At 44.8% G+C, this 25,432-nt stretch overlaps 1 protein-coding gene across 1 annotated transcript in view; it reads right to left on the minus strand.

The window, feature by feature from the left end:
- Positions 1 to 25,432, minus strand: part of ITIH5 (inter-alpha-trypsin inhibitor heavy chain family member 5) — a 43,806-nt gene that overhangs the window by 2,318 nt on the left and 16,056 nt on the right. The window contains exons 6-12 of the mRNA XM_027899661.1: positions 22,483 to 22,652; positions 21,854 to 21,970; positions 7,935 to 8,106; positions 5,081 to 5,390; positions 2,198 to 2,751; positions 1,760 to 1,825; positions 635 to 751 (exon numbers count right to left, since the gene is read on the minus strand). Of these exons, the coding sequence (XP_027755462.1) occupies positions 635 to 751; positions 1,760 to 1,825; positions 2,198 to 2,751; positions 5,081 to 5,390; positions 7,935 to 8,106; positions 21,854 to 21,970; positions 22,483 to 22,652 (1,506 nt within the window). The remainder of the gene's footprint in view (positions 1 to 634; positions 752 to 1,759; positions 1,826 to 2,197; positions 2,752 to 5,080; positions 5,391 to 7,934; positions 8,107 to 21,853; positions 21,971 to 22,482; positions 22,653 to 25,432) is intronic.

Here is a 25,432-nt window from a genome sequence, read left to right on the forward strand (position 1 = left end):
ACAAACAATCTGTGGAAGAAGATGAAGGGAAACATTGCCAAGAACTGGATCTTGCTCACTAAGGCAGGCATGGACACAGAAATATGGAGGTTAGACCACTGCCACACAGAACAGAGTTCTTACAACTTTGTTGTAGTGTTTTGTAAAACAAGCCTGTGAATTGTCTCTGGTTTTGACACCCCTTTCTCCCATTTGCCCTGTTCAGGACATAATCTGATTATTGGCTGCCCTGCTTAGAATTCCAGATCGGATCAGACCACAGTTTGGGCCCCTGAGGATCAGACTGGCTTGGGCAAAGCAGTTCCTGAATCATGTGGGTTTTCTCAAGGCTGTCATGACTCAGTAACCAGTTTGGTAGTTTCTTTACTGAGACAGCCTCGTTGCTTGGGGAGCCTGTTGAGGTGCTTTGCTCTGTCCTTCCCCAAGCAGTGCTGTAAAGAGCAAAGTTTCAATAACCGAGCAATTTTGGTAAATCCAAGTCTTTTATTCACATATTGTGACTTTGTAACTAGAGGACTGATGAAGCTGCACCATCAAAGAAGCTTTCCTGATTTCCTGCCCCTTTTTTGCCCTTTCTTGCTGGCCTTCCACTTGAGTTTTCCCCCACAAGCAAGTGCTGGACTTGGCTGCTCACCAGATTCCTTGTGATCAGAGACCAGCCGGAGAATATCCCCTGGTTCTCCGTCAATATTGAAGCAGACAGAGAACTTGCTGGAGGGAAAGTCAATGACAAAGTGAGGGTCTCCATCCGCTGAGAAAGACATGGAAAAAAAAAAGACAAACGTGAGAGGCTCACACAAAACTGCAACATCCCAGACTGTAGCAAGACTGCTTTTTCAAGTGTGTTTGTCCCTGTTTTTTTCCAAGACCTCCTGGTTTGTTGTTTTTAGAGGGTCAGATGGGGTTTGCCAGGAAATGCCAAGTTTCTCTTTGTTATTCCCCAAGATTGTTTTGTTTTGTTTCTCACAGAAGAGGTTGGTTTTTAAATGAAAACTCAAACCCCAAAACAATCTGGATGAAAATCAGGATATTTTCTTCCTGGAATATAATTTCAGTGATTTATGGGAGTTATCATGCAGGTGTTTTAAACTCCTCTTCTCTATACTTTCTTCACAGGCTACATCTGCCACAGCATGAAAATACACAAATGTATTTTCTAACCAAAGACTGATGGATTAGAGCAGTTAGCAGCAGATATTGATCCCACAATCTTAATTTTTCAACAATTCTTCACCCCTCAACAACTACCAAATAGGTGTCATAAATAAAGCAAGACAAAAAACTAAATTTGAGCTTATCAAGTGAAATTCAAGTTAAAATTCTTGATCTGGACTTAGTGTTTAATGCATAAAAAGGATGTAAAGTAGAGGTGCAGAACCAGCAGGAAAACAGTAAAATACTATAGAATTGTCTTTTTTTTTCCCCTTCAGCATTATTTTTTATGTCTCAGCAACATTACTTTATAGAATGTTTTTGACAAAGAGAATGTCTTTCCTGTTCTCCCCTAATCTACAGAAGTCTCAGGCATGAGGATCAATTGTTGCATATCATCTGCCTTGCTGTGTTTGCTCAGTCTCCTCATTACTGATCCTCTCTGTATTTTGTTCTTGTTTTCATTTTCCTCCCTACTCTGTAAGTCTAGCAAACAGGATTTTGGCTGTTCCTTGGGCTGGTTATACTACAGTGAGATGTATCTGAGGTTTCCATAAGTCAACCACTACTATTTTGCATTGTTAAAGGCATGGGAACAAGCACTGACCTGAAGTTTTGGAAATTTTAATTCTTTGTTTATCTTGTTCTTGTTTATCTTGCTCTCTGCGTATACCTAAAAAAGTGGGGGAAGGAAGGTTGTTATGATTATTTTTTCAGCAGCAGAAAGAGTCACTGTATAAAAGCGTTTCCAAAATATTAAATCAGGGAGATTATGGGACATATTCCTGCAGCTAGTTTAAGCTTCATTTAGAACACCAATTTTTCTTCAATAGTCTCCAGAGCAGCAAGCTCTTCAGGGGGCTGAGTCAGGTGCCTAAAAGGTTTGATTCAGTTTACCCAGCCCTCAATTAGCAAAATTGATATGAAAATCTCAGCTTTACCCCTCAGTTCCTTGGTGAGGATCATCCCTGTGCCAAAGTCAGCCTTGAGACACCACCTACTCAAAAAGATTTCTTACCAGCACAAGGGTATTTCTCTCTCGTACCTGGTGGTGCTTTGTGTCCCTGCAAGCTCTGCAGCTTCTCCCCAATTCCATCAGTAGAGGGTCTGATAAACTCCTCTTGAGGTGGTTCTGAATGGAGCCCAGCCTCTCTCATCTTCAGCACGGTGAAGGGAGTAACAAAATTGTAAGCCAGGGCCATGGACTTGGCTTTCTCCATCAAATGGTCTTTCTCCTGACTGTCATCACTCTTCAACCGGGAGTTAAGCAGTTCCTTGATGGTGAGGTAGCTCCACGCCCTCTCGATGTAATTTTTGTCACCCTTGCCATCTTCCAGGCCGGGGACACCTCTGATGTCATTCCTGCTTGGCAGGTCAATAGCCACGTCTGTTTTGAGGAGGATGTACTTCTTGGAGTTGCTGGCAGTCACCTCCACGTGGAGCTTGTCCGAGGTGCGGTTGATGAGTTTGCCGGCGATTATAATCTCGGAGCCATTGAAGTAGTTGGGGAAGAAGTTCTGGGTGACCTGCTCCACGTCATCCTCAGGGTAATCAACACGGATGTCGGAGAGCAGGGGCGTTCCTATTTCGTCATAGAACCTTAAACCAAGACACATTTCTCACTGTCAGCACTGTTCATCCAAGCGTATCGACATGTTCCTGTACGTGGCCAAGGATGCAGTCAGGTTATCTACCATAACTCCTTAAACACTCAGGGGAAGTTAGAGCTACCAGACACCAAATTTAACTACTACATCTACTGTAAGAGCTACCAGACACCAAATTTAACTACCATGTCCACTGTAACTGGGCCCAGAGAAACAGGGGAGTCTCCACCCTTAGAGATTTTCAAAAATCTTTGTCTGAGTGGACAAAGCCCTGAGAAACCTCCCCTAAATTTGAAGTTAGCTCTTCTCTGAGAAGGAGGTTGGATTGCAGGACATCCAGAGGTCCCTTTCAACCAAAATTATTCCCTGTCTTGTTTTAGTTTTCAGTGTTCCTTAGGCACCTAAACAGAGTCTCCTAAGTATGCTCAGTAGGATCCCAGCATGGCCTGGCAGTCATCTCCCTTCCACTATGATCCCAGATCTCTGCAAGGAGGTATTTGTGACCATTTGCTTAAGAGGACTTGCCCAGTAAAAGTAAATTCTTGGCTTCTGAGGCTCACAGAAAGCACCCCAGTTACTAAAAAATGTACTTAGAAGAGATGCTGTTACCCACAATTTTTTAGTGGTATTATATTTGGTATGCCTGAACCAGAAACTCTAAGGCCAAAATGTTTGGTCCCCCAAAGCTGTAGTGAATCCAAACCAAAGCTTCTGTATCTCTGGAAGACCCCAAGAATGCCACATTTCCCTCATAAGCGCCAGACTGCACGTCTCTTGGCAAGTTATTTGAGTTTGATTTGGTAAATAAACAAAGAATTGGCCTCGGCCCTTCTTTTATTTCAAGCTGCATTTATTTTACACATCTGGTTAAACAGATTGTCTGGAAGCTAAAGTCACACTTTGTGCTTTATTCTCTCTCCAAGGGAACCCAGAGCCTGAATTGCTTGACTTTGTTTTAAAGTCTATCTGAGAACTTGGTGTCTTTCATGCAGAGACCTCACTTGATAAAAAAATATGAATGACTTAAACCTGAGAAGTCTCTGAGAAGTATCTTCTGGGTTGTAACAAATGGTGGAGAGACACAACTTGTCTCACACTAAAATTCAAGGAAGTATCTGTATAAAAATACAATTCACTGGCCGCAAAAATCAGAAATTACTTTGGCACCCATGTAGGTTTTCCCTCCAACAGAGGTTTGAATTGGCCTCCAGCAGTGACTGTGCTTTTCTGTATAAATTTGGCACCTGATGCCACTTGGGTTTGCCATCACTGAGCTTAATAAACAGCGAGTTGTTTATCAGATAGAAGTGTTTGAACAAGTACCTTCTGTGATGGGGTTACCACAGCCCAGTCAGCCAGAAACTCCTCTATTAGCCAGGGAATGCCACTTGCTATCCAAAATACACGTTCTGAGAAGGAAATCACATGGGTGGAGTGGCAGATGGATCTACAGAATTTGGTTTAAAAGGCATCCTTGTCCACACGTAACCACCAGAGAAAGCAGAGCTCTGGTGGAAAGTGCGTGGTCTCATTGCTCCAGATGAATCAGGCATGAGACAGGACAGGGATCTCTACTCAGTGTCTGGGTTTGGTTTCTGAGGTTCAAAAACTCTCTGAGTTGGGGAGTGAAAGCCAAACATTGGAAATGCTGACACACTGCCTGACATTTTAGTCAGAGCTGTGTGGTTCAGGTATCTTTCTGCTGTTCCTCACGGGGGTCTCCCCATGGATTACAGTTCCTTGATCACAGAAGAGGAGCATGATCTCTGGTCCTACTGGATAATGAGGATTTGGGTCATAAAGAATGAGGGAATTAAGTGACTTTGTGATCATCCCAGGAATGATCTTTGTGTGTTTTCCCAAGTCGAATATTTTGGAGTTCGGGCAAAAGGTTGTAATTTTCAAATAATAAATAAATAATTTTCTGCCCCAAGTTTGGATCTTCATTCCTGATCCCCTCCATGCTGTTAATGCTGTCAATTTGAAGTGAGCAATGCATCCTCTCCTCCCACCTGTGGAGAGCTGGCCCTCATGCCTCCCAGCTCCCCAGGTTTACATACCCAAGACAACAATCTGACTTAAGGAAACAAATGCCCTGTTCTGAGGGCCTGGGAAGCTTCAGTACAGCTCAGGGGATGTGCTAGGAAGAAGGCAGTTTCTGGGTAGGCATCCTCAATATCTGAGCACACTCAGCCTCTCCCAGGGTTGAGCCTCATGGAAACTCTTTTCTTGCTGCATCTCCTTAAAGGGTTTTCCATCCCAAAACCTCTGGCCAGAGAACCCAGTGCAGATATAATAAGCTCAGAGACAGCACAACAAACCCTTTGAGGTGGCTGGCTGCATCCTCATCCTCCTGGAAATGCCTCGTCATGCCACAGTTCTCCAGCGCCATCCTCTCCAGCAGCTTGTGGTCCACGTCGTTGCCGATGCCGATGGTGAAGAGGCAGAATTTATCACGGATGGCGTCCTTGGTGTTGCTGAGGATTTTGGATGACTGCGTTTCCCCAACAGTTGGCCTCCCATCCGTGAGGAAGATGATCAGAGAGACGCTCCTGGCGTCGATGTCGTTCTGAGCGATGTAATCATTGAGCAGCTTTGCACCAGTCTGGAGGGCTCCATTAATGTTGGTCCCTGGGAAGGCACCAAAATTATCAGCTCATTTCTCCTTTTAAGAGGGGTGAGAATAATTTCTCTAAGCTCACTTTATTGTGGTGACAGCATCTCTCTACGTCAGAATGTTTTCCTTCTCTACATGAGGTTGCACTACCCATTTAATTAAGCTCAGCTCTGTTACTCAGCACCAGTTTGGAACAGCTGTTTATGATCTTATGAACTGAAATATGAACTTCAGTTCATCATGCAAAATTCCTATCCTTGAATGTCTCAATGTACAACAACCAGACATGGTAAACAGAGTTACAGCACATCCCATGCCTGGCTGGTACAAACAAAGATGGTCAAAATTTAATTATGGGATTCTCCCAGATGACATCTGAATTAGGAAAACAAGTTCTGCTCGCTTTGTCTGAAGGGCACAATATTGGGAGACAGGGAAAAAGCCTTCAAATGGGAAAACAAGTGGTTGGGTTTGTTCTTTGCACCCCAGGGGATACAAAGTTTAAAGGGAAGAGAAATGGCCTGGTTAGCTGAGGAGTGTGTTTGCACAAAACAACTGCCTAGAGAAGAATAGAGCTGCCTGAAGAAGAAAGGGAGAAAATAGAAAGTTAATGAGGGAACAGATGTACATTAGAAGAATAGCCATGAAAATGATCCAAGCCTACTGTGTGTTCAAAAAAAAAAAAAAAAAAAAAAAAAAAAAAAAAAAAAAAAAAAAAAAAAAAAAAAAAAAAAAAAAAGGCAGGAAAAATGAGTACAGCATCCCTTTGCTCCATGTATTTCTTTTGTGAGCCAAAGCACAGAGGGATTGGTTGTGGAACCTTTGCAGGTGAAATGGGTTAAAAGTCAAAAAACAATGGACTCCTGGGAGTCCAGAAGTGGAGATCTAGAAAGGTTATGAGCAAGGATGTGTCAGCAGGTCTGACCACTCAAGAAATACCTGGAAACTTAGCGTGCTCAGCCCCAGTGATTGAAGCAAGACAAGGAATGGGAAAGGGGCAAAGACTTCTGAAAAGTCCTCAAAATCGTGACAGTATCTTTTGCAAAATGGTTTTGAACATAAACCTGCACCTAAGTATCCTAACACTCGCTCAGTCTCCATCCAGATCCAAAATTTCAGGAAGAATTTTTCCCCAAAAAACAAAAGAAAACCATTCCATGTGGCAAAAGTGTGTCATTTCAAACTCAGTCATATCACAGAGCTATCAAGCACTGAAAAATGCCTTTTGCCACATGATCAGGTATGTAGCAGGCAGTATTTCCCCCCCCCATTTCTCTGGTGTATGAGTATGACACAAGAGTGTAACCACACCACGTTATTGTGTGAGCATGATCCATGAGCCCAAGTCCATTCATGTTCACTGGGAGATACTCAAATAACAGCACCTTCAGAGGGAAAATGCAGGGTTAGCCAAAACTAAAGTACCACTGGCCAGTGGGGGAGAATCACTGCACCTTCCTGTTGAACCAGAGTTAATCATTTCCCTTTACTTTTGTTCTCTGGCAGGTTCATGGGCAAACTCAGCTGGTTCCTGCACAGCTCTTTTGGCACTTCAGGAGCAAAAGGCTTTGTTCTCTGAGTTTAGTCCCACTCTTGGTAATTGTTTAACTGGGCAGGTCCCTTGACCGCTTCCTAAACTCTTCCTCTCACAACACAAACAGCACGGCCAACCATCCTGTTTGCCACGTTTTTCCATCGGAGGGTTTCCTTTGCTAGGAGTGGTCACTGCTCCGGGGCAAGCCATGGGAAGACCCTGCCTGACCTTCAGCCAGGTGGGACTGCTGGCACGGGGAAGGGTTGTTTAATTAAAAAACCCCCGTTATAGTTTTTGTATGCTACTGTCCATATCCTCACAGGAGACCTCTGAATCAAATTAAAAACCGTGCCTGCACTCTGCCACCGCTCTGGGGTCTTCTCCTCTTCCCTCATGGCCACAAGACACAAGCAAGACAGGACAAGAAATTCTTAAATGTCATTTTGGCTGCTCCTTGGTAGAGACAAGAAAATGGTACTGGGTGAGACACTAAGTATTGCAGAAGGCAGTTCCATAGTCCATACTGGTTACTACATCCCTGGAGTTTCCAGTCCAGACAAAACCATGTGCCTGATTTTACACAGGCTTTCAGAAACTGCACAAGTACTGGCCCTGTGTGTCCTCTACCAGGATATGTGGTTTGTTTTTTTTCCCTGTGTCCTCAACAGATAACCTTGGAGGCTTTCCCACTGCAAGGGTCTCATCAGATAAAAAAAGAGAATAGAGTCCACTCGGCTTTAATAAGCATATAGAATCATAGAATTATTTGGGTTGGAAGGTCATTTAGTCCCACACCCCTGCAATGGCAGGATCTGAGGAAACCTTCCCATCATGTGCATTAACAAAGAGCACATAACCTCTGTCACACAGCCCTGAGTGGAGGTGGAGAAGAGGTCCCCTTGTCCTATGACCTAAATCCCAATGTCTATTTATCGCTCCATGCTACACGACCACACTGACCACTCTCTGTTCTCTTGTAGGGAATTGGATAACAACATTACTCCTGTTTGTATCTGGATCTTACCTCCAGTAGGTGACATGTTATGAATGTACTTTTTGGCATCTCTGATGTTGTTTGGAGTAACCGGCACCAGCCGGTCCTGCTGCCACACCTTTATCCTGTTGGAAAAGCCAATGATGTTGAAGTGGTCTTCAGGCCTTAGGTCCTGGAGGATTGTGAAGAGAGCTTCTTTGGTCTAAAAGGAGAAAGAAAAGAGACCAGTACACAAAACTATCAGTGTTTTAGTGGGCAAGAAGTGAATTTTAAGACGTTTAGTGAACTTACAGATATTTCTTATACTGCCAGTTGAATGATGAAGGAAATTGGGATGACCTTCCCTGTCTCAAGGCCTGATATCTGTGGGGCCAGATGCTAGGCCAATATGAGGTAAAAGAACAACCCTTGCCCAAAAGGTCTTACAAGGCTGTGAGGCACATCTAGACCTAACTAAGCTTTAAAAATCACACATGACAATTAGGATAAAAGCTCCCAGTGACTGGGAGAACCACGTTCTGTATTATGGGATAGTGACTAATAATGACTAATAACAAAAACTCATTAAAGTTTATCTAAAGCCCTCCTGACTTCCAGTAAGCTGCAAGCGGCAGGTAGTTAAAACAGGTTTCATATAAGTTGAAATACCTCTAAATATGTCAGGGATGCACATGCTCTGTTCATAATTAGGGTACTGATTGCTATGTACGTACTCTAATGAATAGTTTCAGCAATTAATAAATGTTTAAGGTAATATATTCAGATGAATTAAATAGAAAAGGAAGCCCTGACCAGGCATTGCAGATTCTACCTAAGGCAAGAGGAAAAGCGCAGAGGTGTCCAGTGTGACCAGCTTTGATTCAGCAGCCATGCAGCTGTGTTCACACGGAGACAGACCTCAGCTTAGTAAGATGCCCAAAAGCAGCCTCTGTCCATGCAAACATACACTGTATTTGGATGCAAAACACATGGGAGGAATATGAGGCAATATCTGTAAGTAGAGGGATCAGCAGATTCTTGGCTCAGCCCCTTCTTGGCCACCGTTAAGCCTTTCAAATTCCAAGGAAAGCTCTGCAGGAAATAATATGGTGGGCTCACCAATTTAATGTTTTCTCTCATGCCTCTCAGGAAAATATCTGAAGGGCTTGTCCAGAAAAAATAGAAAACTAATCAGCAGTGCTGGAAATCACATATTTCTGGGCCTGATGTTTCTATGTAAAGACAGTTTGGAAAGAACTCAAAGGCCCGATCAGGCTGTGTCATCAGCATCCCTCTGGATTCTGCATGGAAGATGATGATGCAGTGATGCAACTGCAAACAAACCTAATCCTCACAGATGGGGACTTGGCTTCCAGTCCCTCTGAAGTTAAGGGGAATATTCCCCATAGCTTCAAATATTCTGGAGTCGGGTCTGGAGTCCCTCCCTGCCTGTTTCTGCACTTTGTACGAACCATTTTCTTCTGAAGGGATCTAAGGATTCATCCCTCCATTTGCTGCTTAGCTGGAGCACCCCTCCACATCCCACTGCCCTTTCACAGATCAGGATACTGAAGCAAATGCTGGTGGAAGAGCCCCTTTCAAAGAGAAGGAGAGAAGCCCACCAGAGTCACATCATGAGATGCATCAAGCAAACCTTCACAAAGATGAACACCTGCCCCAAACATGGGTGCTGTCTCCAGTCTAACAGTCCATAGAGAGCTGGCTAAGATGGGCTAAATAGCAGTTATTTGAAGGAGAAGGGAAAGTATTGTGCCCTCTCACCTCCTCTTTTACAACAGCATTTGTGTTGTAATAACGCATCAGATAATACACGACATCACCTTTCAGAGGGACCCTCAAAACATTCACAGTCCCATTTTACAAAGAGAAGAAGCAAGGCACAGATTACTTAAGTAATTGTATCAAGGTCAAAAATTGAGGGCTTTTCAAAACTTGGGGTTTCCAGTTCTCAATGCAGTCAGTCAAACCATCTCATAAGTGCATAGAAAGGCAAAGCAACAATCACACAGTGGAGGAATGGACTCTTGGGTTTATTACGTGATAACAAGTCTAGGCCGTGCAGTTGTCCCTCAAAAAAACAGATTAAAGTAAGCAGAAAGTGAAAATGGAGAACCTTCTATCCTGTGTTAGTGTGATCAGGCCTCCATGCCAACTTCTGCTGAAGGAAATTTGGGCAGGGTGTTAAAGCAAGGAACAATGAGACCACAACAGCTCCCTACGTACAGCACCCCCCCTCTTCTCCCACCAAGGGAGGCAAAAGAGAGAAAAAGAGGTGCCTGAAGCAATGACTTGGAGGAAAACTCCCCAAATCTCATTATCTGTATTACAGCTCTGATTATAATTAATGCTGCTTGACCTTTCCCATTACAAAAACCCTCTTTTCTCTTTTATTGCAATTCTGTCAAATTGCACTTTTCTCAAAGGGATTTATTGAGCCCAAAAAGCTCTGCTGTTTATGAGAACAAGGCAAGAGGAAAAATAATCTTTCTTTGGCCTACTTGCAGAGAGGCTGCATCTCACCTCCCTGGTGCTCACAAATTCCTTTTGACATTCTTCCCTGTGTTGAGCCAAAAGAAAAGGAAAAGAAATGGTGAAACAGCACAGACCAGCAGTGTACACAGCATCCAAGCTAGAATTGCAAACAGGATCAGAGGGAAGTGTAGCAGACATTCCTGGAAAACCCAGCACTTCCACATACCCTCACACAGGGGCCAAATGTGGGGCTGGGACCATCTCTCTCTCCCCTTCTCTCTTTCCTTTTTTGTCTCATTTTTGTCATAGTTAAGTCATCTCCATAGAGTTTGAGTCAGGGAAAACTTCTGTCATATTTCAATGGACATGCAGTGACAGCCTGGATTCTGGCACCTCTATCCTGTGCTTGCCTCAGCGACTTCAATAAAAAAAGATCTTTAAATTTATGTCATATGCACACAAACATATGCACAAGTGTGTGTGTGTGCACACATGGTTTTGCTCCAAAGCAAACAGAGTGAGGGAGGCCATATGGTTCATTCTCCTGTAGTTTTTATCTCATCCCCAGTAAAAATAAAGGGTGGGATTCAGCTTTCCCAACTCAGCCATCAGAAAGCTGGGCATCACATCTAATCCTGCTGTAGGCAGGGGAATTCACCTCCAGACAATAATCCATCCCATCTGTTTTGGACAGGTTTTAGGATGGGCTGAGTCAACTGTCTGGAAGCATCAGTCTCCCAGCATCGCCTCCATGAGCCTGAGTGGCTCAACACAGAGAAGGAGGGACTCACCTCAAGACCTAATCCTGCCCAGTCCTGAGCATTATATTGCTCACTGGAGCCCAAAGGAGCTGAACTGGCTCTCCACTTCTCTCAGAGTGCTGTGAATTCCCTGGCTCCTCCTGTTTCCATCTCCCCTGCCATCCCATGAGCACTCACAGGTACAACCTAAAGACTATGGTCCTCACGGGGTGGCAACAACTCACTTTGCTACCAATATTGCTCACCCACAGATGGTTTATGAGAGAGATGTGACTTCCCTCTGGAGTGCTGGATATGATTCAGGAGCTGGCAGGCAAAACTGATTTTTAATAAGGAGAATATCTTGGTAAAAGTGCACTGCTTGAAATCCTTAAGTTCTCAGCTATGACCGAGTGCAGTGTCCAGCCCTCTCCTCCTGCCTCCATCAGACCCCCAGACTAGGATTTGCAAAGCTCTTCGTGCAGAGTGTGCCTGGCAGCAGCTTCAGTCAGTTCACGGCAGCAGGTTTATCGTTCTGGCCTTCTAAGGCCACAGCTGGAACATCTCCTGGCTCCGGGGAGCCAAGGGCTGGGGCTGCCGTGGGATTCCCAAGCTGCTCTGCTGACATGGGGTCCTTGCACTTCCACTCCCGCCTGGCCCCAGTGAGTCATCCCACTGAAACTCCTGCCAAAGAGGCAGAAAATTAACCATTTCTGCCCTGCTGTGGGCCAGGTTGTTCCTCCACTGCTGTGCATATGACAGTGGTTAATTCTGTAGATAAGCTGGGTACAGATGTAACCCATGCACACCGAGGAAAACAAGTTCAGGGGGTCTACTGCCCTTGTGCCAGGTGCTGCAAGGGGAAATACTTCTCCAAGAGTTTTTTCCCTGGGTAGATGCATTTTTAGGTGGAGGGTGGAGCAAGGATTAGAGAAGAGGATGGCAAGAAGTAACAATACCGAACAGCTGAGTAAAAATCCATTTTTGCCGGTTGGGAATGGTTTGTAGTGGTCAGAGTCAAGTTTTAAACGAGGATTTAAAAGAGGATCACTTGATGGGGAAAGATTTCTCTTTTTCCCTCAAATTAGCAAGGATGAAATTGAGCTGAGAGGTGGAGACTGAATTGCCACTGCACTTGAGCTGAGAAACCATGTTGGCGAATGAGCTGTCAGCTCAGCTGGGATCTACCAAGAGAAACAACCACCTCCAGGGCTACAAAATGTCACCCCCCAAACCTGCAGCAGAAAAACCCTGGTCGACAGCTGGGGATGGGTGGGGCGACCATGACTGCCAGGGAGTGATCACAATTCACATCTTCGCTTCATGGATGAAGAGAAACTGAAGATGACCTCACACTACCTAAGCAACTGATGTGCATACAGTGTCTACTCAAGCCTACAAGGAAGGTCAGAGACAAGCCAGCTTCCAGACGCCACGCTGGGCTTTGTTGTCACCTCCACACCAACACCTGGACGTGGAACACAACGGCTGCTTTTATGGTTCAGGCTTGTTGAGGGCACTGCATCACAGCCAAGAGGATTTGGGGTTGTACAACCCCCAGCAAGAGCAGAACTCCCTCAGCTACACTCCAGTTTGTCTGTGAATTGTCACCTTTGTACCTGGCCCTTGGAGTTAGCTCTGACAGACCTCACTTGGCTTGAACGTGAAGCACGGGAAGTTACTGCCATGGGAGAGATGAGAGCCTTCAGCCCCTTCTTGAGTCAGTGATCTGCCTCAGAGACATCTGGGATGATGTCAGACCATCTGGGCACCTTTTAGGAGGAATCTGAGTCCTGGTGACATTTCTCTCACAGTCTCTTGTTTGTTTGGGGAGCAGGGCGAGGGTGAAGCCTGGATACCCTGAAAGCTGTGCAGCTCAAAGGGAGACAATATGTGGTTGTTGGAGGCTGTGGCACTGCCAGACGCTGGCCCTGCTACGAAGGAAGGGGAGAATTCAAACACCTCATTAAAATGCATATCCCAGGCCCACATATTCACACTTTCCATTGCCCGGGAACACTTGTGAGTGCTTCATCCATCCGCCCTCGCAACAGCTGGGCAGCGAGAGACGTCAGCACCAGTGGCACAGCCCTTTCCAGCTTCAGCCAGCACCAGGGAGCCACGAGGGCTTGAGATCAGCCAGCCTAAAGAGCAAGGCCAGCAGAGAGGAAAGCATTCCCAACCACAGCCTTTGGAAAACAGTACAAGAGATGCATGAGCAGAGCCTGCAGGTAGCAGACCTGGGACCCCCTGCATCCACATGCTGAAGGATTCCCACCAATAGAAGGCAAAATTTCAGCAGCCTTTACTCTTTGCTTACAGATCCTCTGTAGGAGACCATATTTGACAAGAAAGAGAAGCAGCAGAAGAGTACAAGTGAATATGTTGCTTGGCAAAACACTTCAAGGAAGCTCAGGGAGAAAAAAAATCGAAAAGCTCCTTCCTCCCCTTCAAGATCCTTTGTATTTTGGTTCATATTTTTCCCTTTCCAAACATGCACAAGCATCTGATAGAGGTCCAGAGCTGTTTTTATCTAAGCAACAACAGCCATATTTCATCAAGTCTTCCCCTAGTATGTCAGAGGGAGCAGTATTGTGGCTTAAGGAAAGGCTGGCATCACAGTCTCACCTGAAATGGTGCTGCCATGGTCAGACAAGTTACTGCCGTGGATTTTGTTTGGGTCCAGAGCCAAGGGGAAGGCAGTGGGAGCACCAATGTCACGTTACAGGGAGCAGCCAAGGTACAGAAAGAGCAAAGGTTTGGGCAGTGTTGTTCCTGCTGAGGTTTGAAGCCACATCCTGTGAGTTTTGCTTTCCCCTATGTCCCACTTTCCTTTCTGCCCACACGATGCAGATCACATGTCAGTCCCTGCCAGCAACAGGGACTTTTGTACCCAAAAGGGGGTGTAAGCCAGAAGTGTATCCTCGGATTGTTTTACCTTCCCTCATACCCCTCTCAGAGAGGACAGTTTGCCCTTTCTTCCTCTGCAGGGAAGGTTGTGCAGGTCAGGGAACTGCAACCACCCCTCTCCCTGTCAATGTATCTTTGTGCTTTCTCCCTGGAAGACACAAACAGCGTAACCAAGGAAAACTCCTTCGCAGTTTTGGACAACAAGCATTTTGTTTTACACTGAAACTGGCCTGTGATGGGAGAGAGTTTGAATGTAGAGCTCTGGACAATAAAGATCTGTCTCCAGTCCATGGCCCAGTCTCTCACTCCTGAAAATCACTTGCTAATAACCTGAACATTGCTGATTCCCTATATGGCCTTAGAAAAAGTTGCTTTGTAGTTTCCCAGTCTGCAAAAAGGAATACTCCGTCATTTAGAAGAAGGTTTGTTTCTCTTGCCTTTTCTGAAAAAGATTTTCCACTAAACACTGAGTAAAACAGCTCCACATTTGTCCAGAACACTTAAGCACTGAATTTCTGCTCAGTGGAACACAGAAGTGTCTTTGAGGATGTGATCAGCTGGGGTAACTCACTTCTCTTGCACCCAACAGCAGGGTGAGGATAATACATGAAAAACTGATCTGATGATCACAAGTCGATCCGATTTCTCAGGAACTAAGTTCCATGAGCCCAGAGGGCAGAGTAGTTTCTCAGTGTTTGCAATCTCACTGGGGCACTGAGGGTACAAATAAATGCCTACACAAAGATTTAATGAGGTGTGTTCTAATCAGCAAAAACGAACCATTACTTCAAGTCCCTATCAGCAGTGCAGTATGGATTACAGCTGGGGCAGTAAACATTGCTGTACACTAAATAAGTCAAAGGGAAAATCCTAAGGGCTGTCCCAGAGTGCTATACTGACATAACCCCCACTGGAAACAATGGGGCTGCCCGGGCAGACAGCCAGCCTGACGCAGCAGTGTCTGAAGGCCACATTCTTGTCTTGTGCTGTGCTTTTAAGTGGAATCAGATCCCACATTATGCCAGTTGGACACTCAGACCCCCACCCCATCAGCATGACAAAAAATTTCCATGGAGCTGGCAGCAAGAAGGTCAGCACCAAGGGAAAAATGCCCCCGTGCCCTCAATGCAGAGCTTGACATCTCTCCCTCTGCCCATCCTCAGAGGATGGAGTTAGTCCCAGGGCATGGAAACTGTTCCAACAACTGGGGGATTTCATTCTCTGTCACACAAATCAGCCCCAGCACAGTGCTGGGGAGAGCTGACGTGCCCAAGAGCTGCCCACAGCATGGCCCCTCCGATTCAGCAATCACTGGCTGTTGCGTTACACAGCTGGAAATGAGCTGAGACACAGGTCACTGTGCTCCTTTATACTGATTGCCCTCCATTCCTCATCACGTACCCACTTTCAGAGAGTGGGTGTCTCAAAATCCTGCCAGGTTGGAAGCTTTCTAGCCTCTACTTTTACAAGAGCATCCTAGTGATGGGGCAAGGGAGAATGGCTTTTAACTGAAAGAGGGAAGGGTTAGATTGGACACAAGGAAGAAATTCTTCCCTGTGAGGGTGGAGAGGCCCTGGCACAGGTTGCCCAGAGAAGCTGTGGCTGCCCCATCCCTGAAAGTGTTCAAGGCCAGGTGGATGGGGCTTGGAGCAACCTGGGCTAGTGGAAGGTGTCCCTGCTCATGGCAGGGGGTTTGGAATTTGGTGGTCTTTAAGGTCCCTTCCAATCAAACCATTCTAGGATTCTAAGACCTTGGTGAGTGAGGGATGGTGACAATGGTCGGTTGGTTGGTTGGAGCAAAGACCAAGCACTTTTGCTCAGGGTTAGCATTAAGCAATGCAAAAGCACTAAGTTGCTCTTTTAAAAAAGCAACTTTGCCAGGGGTCTGCCACAGAACTCTCACAGTCCTCCAACGCCTGCTCCCCTTCCAATTTTCCCCATTTCCAAACCCCCTGAGCATCCCCCCTCCCTTCTTTGTCCAACACTCTGCAGAGAAAAGAGCAAATGTTTTGGAGAAGATAACGTCACTACGTGAGGGGTAACTATCCAAGCAAAAGCTCCCTCCTCATGACACAGTGTCATATCCCTCATTCCTCAGGGACCTGGAATTACATCACGTGGACCTCAGAGTCAGAAGTGCCTGTTGAACACTGTCTGATGACTTCATAGAGCGATATATCACGGAAGACCTCACTCCAGCAGGCTTCTACACAAGGTCCCACAAGCTCTTCTGAGCTTCAGCTGCTCTCCACAGTCAGAAACAGACTGTCCCAGTTGAGCAACGTGTAGGACACACCCTGTTTTGGGGGTGAAGGGGTATTTACTTGGAAATAGCAGCGTTGCTGCAAGCGGTGCTAATCTAATAGCTTAAGTCTTGGCAAAGATCTGGTGTCTTTTAGACTTAGGGGAACTTTGTACAGCCATAAGTCCAGACGTGGGCTTGCCAGCTAAGGAGACAAGACTCTGCAAAGAGACAAGCACAGACAAAGAAAATAACCTACCTAAATTCAAATAGCAGATCCATGATGAAAACACAAATAGAAGGCAGGTCTGGCTTCCAGGTGTTGCGCCAGCAACTGGAAAAAAAACCTAATTCCAGCTTGGAGAGGACTACTAAAGAAAGATCCTTCACTTCACAGACTTTTATGCATTTGCCAGAGCCTTGAGGATACCAACAGGCTTTAATGGCTCTCCTCAGCCCCACCTGGGTCCTACACTCACACTCCTGCCCATTTAAGCTCCAGCCTGAGCCCTCAGTCTCTCTGAGTCTCAGACCAAGAGCTGTGCTGAGGCTGTCTTGAGATGTTACAGCTCTGCCTGGCCCTAGACCTCAATGATCCTGATCCATGGACTGACTTCCCAGCTTGATTTAGCCCCTAACTTTTCATTATGGACTTATCTGATGCTCGCTTGGCTGTGTGTGACACTTCCACAGCACCTGTTCTCAGTTCAGCCTTTGATGAACTCAGCAAAGGTCCAACTGAAACCTTTGAGAGAGCTCTCAGTTGGCTTCATGTGCTTTCAGTTCAAGCCTCAGCTGCATTTCCACTCCAACTCCCTCACTTGCCTTTTTGCATCCTATTTACTCTGAACCCAGTTAAAAGACTTGCTGTTTATGGGTGGGCTGGGATCTTTCTGTGAAATTCTGTCTCTGCTTTTACTGCCTCAGCCTGGAGCAGATCAGCTGGGGCGTGTTGGCTGTTACTCCTGAGACCAGAAGCAGGTGCTCCCTGTCCTCAATACCTGAGGGCATCCTGCTCTGAAGGTTACTGGTTTCCCTGCCATTATTTAATAGTTTTAGGGTTAAGCAGATTATTTTTCTGCATGAAAAATTCTTGCATTTCTCTGGGATTTTGGACAATTAAAGTTTACATGGATCTGATGTCTTATTTACTATAGTAGTTCTCATACTCCATATTCACATTTCCAGAGAGGACTGATATAATGCTGCTCTTGTGCATTCCTGAGTAGGAAGCAGCTGCATGGAGTTGTTGGTGCTGGAAACACTCTTTTGCATTCTCTCAGGTTGTTGCTCTCCAACAGAATGGAAAAGCTGACAAAACTTTCCTCTTCACAGTAGCATTAAACTCTCTAAAGGCTGTAATTAGAATTAGCATTTTTTCCAAAGTTCCCTGGTGGTTTAAGCTAGCTCTCCTGGGCAGCAGCCATTATTTGGGCTAATAGTCAACAGCAACCAGCACAAGTCAGTGGAGTGAGTCTGGAAGGAAAACATCGAGTGTTCATGTGCTTGTCTGCTCCTTCACCTCCCTGAAACTACTCAAGGGTTCAGTGTGGTGAGACACAGAGGTTTAGGGATATGTGCTTATAAGACACCTGGGCACCCAGAAAGGCTCAGGCACCATGGGTGACTCAAGATATAGTGTCCCTTGGATGGACACAGGCAAATAAACTGAAATCCCCAGCAGGTCCCAGTTTCAGCCGAGTTCCTCCCCAAGCAATTAACCTCAGAGAAAATTACAGTCTGGCACGGCACCATTGACAAGTTGCCAGGCTTGAGGTGCAGCCAACTGCTCAACTGAGTGTGTGGCATTTATTGCCTGTGGGAAAGGTAAAGTGAAATGAATCTGTGGTTGAAACCACTATGTGTTACTATATGCCTGCAAATCCATCCTCCTGTGGACACATTCACAGCTTGGAACATGCTAGTTATGTAATGCTCCATTGCAGGTGAAAAAGGTCCTTTTTCACCATGTTTAATAAAGCTGGGCATGATCATGGTAATCACAAGGTGGTGAACCTCTTACTGGCCCCTCTTTCTCCTGGTTATACCAATGTAAAAATGCTATGTCCCCTTCTACCTGGCCAAATGCACTGTAAAAATCAGCAGGGCAGACTACTCAAAGGGCAAATCATTTTGCTTCCCGGTAAACCCTGCAGATATAATCTGTTCCTCAGGCTCCCCTGGCTGTTGAAACAAATTATTCCACACAGAACTTGCTGTCTCTTTGCAAATGAAGGAACAAAGCTCATGGGGATAAAACCAGTATTTTCCTTGACAGCTGTAATGATGTACAAAGCCACTGTACAAAGAACACATGAAGAATGTTTTTGTCATCGTGCTCAGGAGTTTTCTCTTCCTGAACTTTACTCCCTGCCATTGCTAGAAGGTGACTGTCACAAGGGCCCAGATTCTCAGTGGGTTTTGAACCAGAGTTCAGAGGTTGTGAAACTGGGGAGAAACATCTTCCCCTCAGAGCTAATATATCAGTGATGAGAGGGGGGTGCCTCAAGGGTCTTAATCACAGAACCATAGAATCCTTAAAATTGGAAACAACCTCTAAGATCATCAGGTACAAACATTAATCCAGCACTGCCAAGTTCACCACTAAACCATGTCCCCAAGTGCCACATTCATGTGCTTTTTGAACACCGCCAATGATTTGAATCAAGTTGATCAGCCAGTCTCATTGTATGTGTTTGCAGCTGGGTATGGACATCTGATGCTTCAAACACTGAGATGTTTTAGGGAGAAAGGGATGGCACAAACTGGCAACAATTCATGTTGGAAAAAGAAAAATCTTGTGAGAGGAAAAGAGAAATTAATTACTCACAATTAGATTGTGGGAACTGCAGGATGCACGAAATCCTGGCCACACTTGAGTCACTTTGCCATTTATTTCATGAAGGCAGGTGACTGAAGAGTACAAAATCTCCTCAAGTTCCTACAAACAGGGTGCCCAGAAGACACTTCTTATCCTTGCTTATACAACCCTAAAAACTGTCCTTTGCCTCAGTCACTGCAGCTGACCTGAGAGAGCAATTGTTACAATTGCTGACTGTATTTTTAGCTGATCTTGCATGTGACTCAGTAGAGAGAAATGAGGAAAGACAGTCCCATGGGAATTCCCAGCTCTCCACACACCACCATAGATCACGACAGCTGTGAGAGTCCAAGAGAAAAGACAAAAAGGAGGCATTTCCTCTGCTCAGATGTATCCTGCCACCAGGGAATGTTTCTGTAATTTAATAAACATCTTAATGACAACAAAAATAGGGTAAAAAGAACACTGAGCAGACACAGGCCATGGCTGTAACTGATTGTGCTTTCCTAGAGTACCAAAAGAGCTTTACTTTTCAGCCAGTCATAGATTTTGGTCCTAATCTGTGTGGGGGTTTTATGATTTGGGTCATAACTTCATAAAGTTCTATTTTTTAGAGCAGTTGGAACCAGAGGAAGGTAAGTGCTTCCTACTCCATTATGTACTACTGGTTCTCCATAAAAAGTGTATACTGAGATAACAGGCAAGAAGTTGGGTACATCCTCAACAGACATTCTGGATAGACACTTCTGGCTCAAGAGGAACCTCTTTGTAGCTAACCCACCTGGGATTCATGCATGTTTAGCAGTGGGAGCTGGCTGGGCCACCAAATAGACCTTCAAGGGTTAATGGCCGTGTTGTTTTTAGTAGGTGTAATGAAAGGAAACACTAATAGGAGAAGAATAAAAGCTTTCATAGTGCAGGGATAATCTGCTGACCCAAGGCACTAGTTGGGTTCCTCACAAAAGCACCAAAGCCCTTTGGAGCCTTAATCTTCCTGGTTCAGCTCTGGATTACTGACTGCTTTCAGCATGGAGGACTGGGTGAATTTGTGCAAGTGTCTGTTTATTCTGAGAGGCAAGGTGGGCATTTTGCAGCAGAAGGATAACAAAAAGCCAAGAGACAGGCTCTGTCCACGGGACTTTGTACGGGTTCAAAGGCATCTTGATTCAAGACCTCGTTCAGCAGCAGATTAGGTATGTTTAACAACTCTCTGCTGCTCCAGTCACTTCAGAAGATAATTACGATCCACATAATCCATATTCTATTTTAGCTCACAGTGAAGATAATTTGATTTAATAGGGGACACATTTTCTAAATTAAGATTTGTGATCACCAGTGAAAACAGATAGTAAAGTTTTTTGCAGAGGCAGAAAGGAATATGTACCCTCAGTGTCCTGTTCAAAGGCAGAGAAGTGTTAGAGACTGACCCCGGTCTGTGTTTGTCAAAGACATTTGTGCTAGTGCTGGTGGCCCAAAAAAAACCCAGCAAAGTTCACAAATAACCACACTTTTCAGAAATATCACCATGTTCCACGCAGGCAACCAAGGAACCTCCCATACCTGGAGGTGTTCAAGACAGTCTGGATGGGGCTTGGAGCAACCTGGGCTAGTGGAAGGTGTCCCTGCCCATGGCAGGGGTTTGGAACTGGATGATCTTTAAGGTCCCTTCCAGCCCAAACCATTCTGTGATTCCATGATTCTATGAACCTTAATGGATAATGAGAGCTCCTTAAGTGATCAAGATACAAGTACAAACCATTGATCTTCGGTCATCTGTAGAGTTACATCATCACACCATCCAAACAAGCTGAAAATGCCCCACATTGGTGTCAACCTGTGTGGAAAATGTCACTTTCCACTGTCATCAATTAGGTGATACAAGAAAGAATAAGATAAAAATGTGATCATCCAAGAGAGAGAAGACCACTAACTTCTTATCTCATGCCTCTGGGACAAGTCTTCAATCTGAAGGAAATAATATTAACTCCACTAGGACTTTTCTCCTGCACAGATACTTAAGATGGAATTTGGAGTAATCTCTGAAGGTGAGTGCAGCCCTGAGATACATCTGTCCAGTCAGAACGGAACTGAAGTATTAATTCATCTCTGCTTCTGTTCTACACTGATAATACTGTGATGAGAGACAGTGTATTCCCCCAGGCGTGGTGCCCTTCCAAGCCAAATACCTGGCTCCTGAAACTGGAGACCCTTTTCATCTGCCCAACTCAAAGAACTGAAGAAACAAAAACACTGGGGCACCAGCCTGAACCCTCCACATCAAAGGTCAACTTTAAGCATTGGTGATGTGCCCTTCAGCTTGGTATGTTGGCTCATGTTCAGATCTGTGCCCTGGAAAAGTATCTGAGATCTGTGCTGAAAGACTCAGATTCTCAAATAGGACAAATTCACTTTTCTTTCAGCAGAACTAATTTTGCTGGGAATTCTCACTAACCTGCATCTCCTCCATCTGCTCAAAACAGAAGGTTGCCCAGAACAACCTCACCTGTAGCATCCTAGCTCAGTTTTGCCAGCACTGACCTTTAAAAGTGATTCAACCTTCTAAACTTCTTGCTCCCATCTCATTCCCTCTACCATGATCATTTCTCACTGCAGGTAAATCATCTCACCTCGAAGTACCTATTCAGAGCCGCCTCTCCCCTCAGACACAGCAAACATTTTGCAGAAGGAAAACGGCAAGACAAAGTCTGAGCCAACCTTTGCAGCCTCACAGCCAACCAGCCCATAATAAACACAAGGACCTCACCTGCTTCAGCTTCGTTCCCACCATGGAAGCACTGCTGTCGAGCACAAACACAACGTTCTTGGGCAACGGGGGGAGATCTGTGGGGGCGAAGTAGTGCACGAAATACCCGTTAAGAATCTGTGGAAGAGCAAGGAAGTCAGGAACCAAAGGCAGACCATGATGCAATGTTCCACACACATCATTATGGGATAACTTGGCTGGGCACACCTGATCCTGCTTTGGAGGATCTGAGTGCTCCTTGGTATCCCTCTTAATTCTGGTGCCCTGATTATCCGGCCTACTGGAGCGCTCCACTTTTCTTTCCGTGGTGGACATTGGGGTTTCCTTCCAAATATAATAAGGATATAACCACAAACATGCACTTGGGGAACTGGCCTTGCATCCAGATATATACAGCCACTTTACTGAGAAACTGAGAAGCAGATACAAAAAAGAAACTCAATTAAATAGATACTTGTGGGTGTCTTGTGGCTGCCAATTGACTGGTTTTATTTTGGATAGTTCTTACAAGATGGGGAAGTCGGCTTCACTTGGAAAACATTTTCTAGGAATTTGCAGCGTGTAAGACAATTGGAGTATCTCAAGTATAGTTAATAAAACCAAAAAAAAAGGAGTCCTGTATACAGTACCTGAACATCCCCAACACTCAGCTCCCTGTTGACATCATATCTAATTATGAAGTCTCCCAAAATTCCATTTCGGGCTATCCTGGTTTGCTCGACAACACTGGGATTGAAAGTAACTTTAGCTAAAGTTTTGGTATGTCCAACTACCGTAGAGGGAGGAGGAGACACATCACCTGTTGAGATAAAATTACAATATTTAAGGTTTTCCCATTGTCTTAAAGATGTCAAAGCACAGCACGCAGAATATTGCCATGGAGTCACGTCAACCAGCACGGTTACATACTGAGATTAAAAACTGAGCTCACCAGCAATAAAAGGAGAATTTAATAATCTCTCTTCTCTAATCCTAAACCGAAAACAGCATTGCAGTGCTATCAGGGTTATAAGTGTTTAGGCAAAATTCCTGTGCTCAGTTCTGTTTGGAGGTCACTGAGCTCAAGGGCCAGACATTTTCTGTATGGCTGTTCGTGGCTTTCCGTAAATAATGAACACACAACTTCAGGCATGTACGTGCTGTTCATTCCAGCCAACTCCAGACACCCAGAATGCAGGTCCCACACCGAGATCCTGCCAGTCAGGGCAAGTCTGATTCATTTGACCTGTTTAAACACGTCCTCCAGGATTAGATTAATCACACAGCAGATTTCTCCCGATTGATTGTGAAGAGTTCTTGAGGTGGCATGTTCAGATGGACTGCAGGCCTGAACTTCCCCAGATTTTGAGGTCTCTCCCCCTTAGCCGAAATAGGACTTAAAACCACCAAAATAGATTCTCAGCTGATGTTGATCTTGGGTGCTTCAGCTCTCACAGGGATTATTCCAACACTCCTCTGAGGCACAGAAGTTCTATTATACCTGCCCATGTGCTGGTTAGAATTGGTGGGAAGGGGACGATTAATTGTGAGGGGAGGTCTCAAATCTTTGCCAAAGGGGGCCCAAGAAGTCTGTGGGAAGGCAGGGAAAATATGGGATGGGTGAGATTCAGTTCCAGTTTAGGTGTTCACAATGCAAATACCTACATCTAAGCTTATTTTCTAGGCTCCCACTATGCAAGTAAAGATCAGGTCAGGAGTGTCAGAGATTAGGGTATGATACATCTGGCCAGACACATACATCTGCTTTAGGATAATTTTAATTATGTGCTATACCCCATTAACAATACTGATCCCAGTGACAAGGTACAAGCAGCTCCTCTCCAGGGGTTTCTATAATTCTGTTTGTGTAATGAGAAGTGCCCTTTGTAAAGGGCTTTGAGCAGCGTTAGAGAAAGGCAATGTGACATCTGTATGCAACACTGAACACAACCTCACATCCAGATCCCACAGTGATTTACAAAATCAGAAATGTGTGATTATGACCATTTAACAAGCAGAAAAAGGAGGCATGTAGTGGTTACCTAACTCACCAGACCTCCCACAGGTCAAAAGCCATGGAAATGCCAGGACTAGGGTTCTTGAGGGTTTATAAAATGATTAGTCACGTCTGTGACTTCTACTCTAAAGTTCTATGTACAATCTTGGCCCCTTTGGGCAAAGGAATGAAAGTAAGCTTCATAAATCAATAGCGCTCTAGGGTGTTACTTCCACTATGATTTGGCTTTACTTTTATGGCTGTCCTGTGAGTGCACTTGAATAGACAAGGCACAAGACTGTATCGGTGAGAAAGGGAAGGTTTTTATCACAGACCCAACTTTTAGACAAATAAATTATACTTGGAGCACCTGGAACACGAAAAAAACTCCTCAGCAAAAGACTTTACCGAGGAGACTGAGTGACAGATATCACTCCATTTCAGTAAAGAATTGGCTCTGCACCATTTCAGTTCCAATCCATCCATCTTGACAGAAACAGAGAGAGATACCCATCCAATACACTGAAATCACTTAAGGACACTAGTGTTTTGATATTAAAGAGGGCTTATAAAATGATTACCCAGAGCTTTGACATTTTTTCTAAAATCTGTGTCCAGTTCAGATTTCTCCTGGCAAAGAAAAGTCATAAATCAATATCTCTATAAGATTTTACCTGTGTCTTTATTTGGTTTTACTTTTATAGCTGCCCTTTGATCTCATAAATCAAGAGATACAATGTGTTTTTAATACACAGTGCATCAGATTTGCTCGTACTGGGCCTCCCTGGCTTTTCCATCTGTCTCCCATCGCTTTCCAAAATCCCATTTCACTGCCAGTGTGTGAGAAATGCCCGGCACTCATAGAAATGGCTTAACAGTTCATTTATATTTTCTGATCTGAGGGTTTCACATTATTCCTCCTCAGCTGCTGAAAGGAAAACTTTGTTGTGGGTTAGGCTGCTTGGCTGTATCACGGCGGGGTCAGTGCGAGTCAGTCCCATGCTGGAAACAGAAGCTCCCTTCTTATTCCTACTGCAAATACACATCTGTGGCCTTTGGACAGCTCTTCTGTGTTTCTCTGCCACAAGCACAATGATGGGTGAGGACGATTTGCCGTGCCACAACAGCATGAGTTCCAGTCCTATCATTTCGGTGGGCCGTCAGAAATTAGGTGAGTTTGGTAGCAGCTCAGTGGCTCAGCTTCCCCTCTTGTTAAATGGGCATAATCACATTTATCCAGTAATCATGATCGTAATCCCATGTGTCCAGTTTTGTAAAGCAATGTGGAATCTGGATGGATCATGTGGGTCACATTGCACCCCTCTGTTACTCCTTGAAATACTCCGTGGAGGTGATTAAATACCATCCCTTGTAATACAGGCAGTGCTTTAGGAATCCTTGGAGAGGAATTTTCCAAGGCTGCGTCATTTAGCCATTTTAAGTGACAAGAACTATTGAGGAATCTCTCCCATCTTCTTCATATCCACTCATCCCTACCTCCAGGACAGAGATTAAAAAACAAAAAATGGTGTGCTAGAAAAGGTCCAAAATACATGTATACATACATATATACATATATATATATATATGTATATAATTTTTTT

The sequence above is a fragment of the Empidonax traillii genome, unplaced genomic scaffold (genome assembly GCF_003031625.1).
Source record: "Empidonax traillii isolate 1590-97213 ecotype Southwest subspecies unplaced genomic scaffold, ASM303162v1 scaffold681:size344372, whole genome shotgun sequence".
NCBI classification, from domain to species: domain Eukaryota; kingdom Metazoa; phylum Chordata; class Aves; order Passeriformes; family Tyrannidae; genus Empidonax; species Empidonax traillii.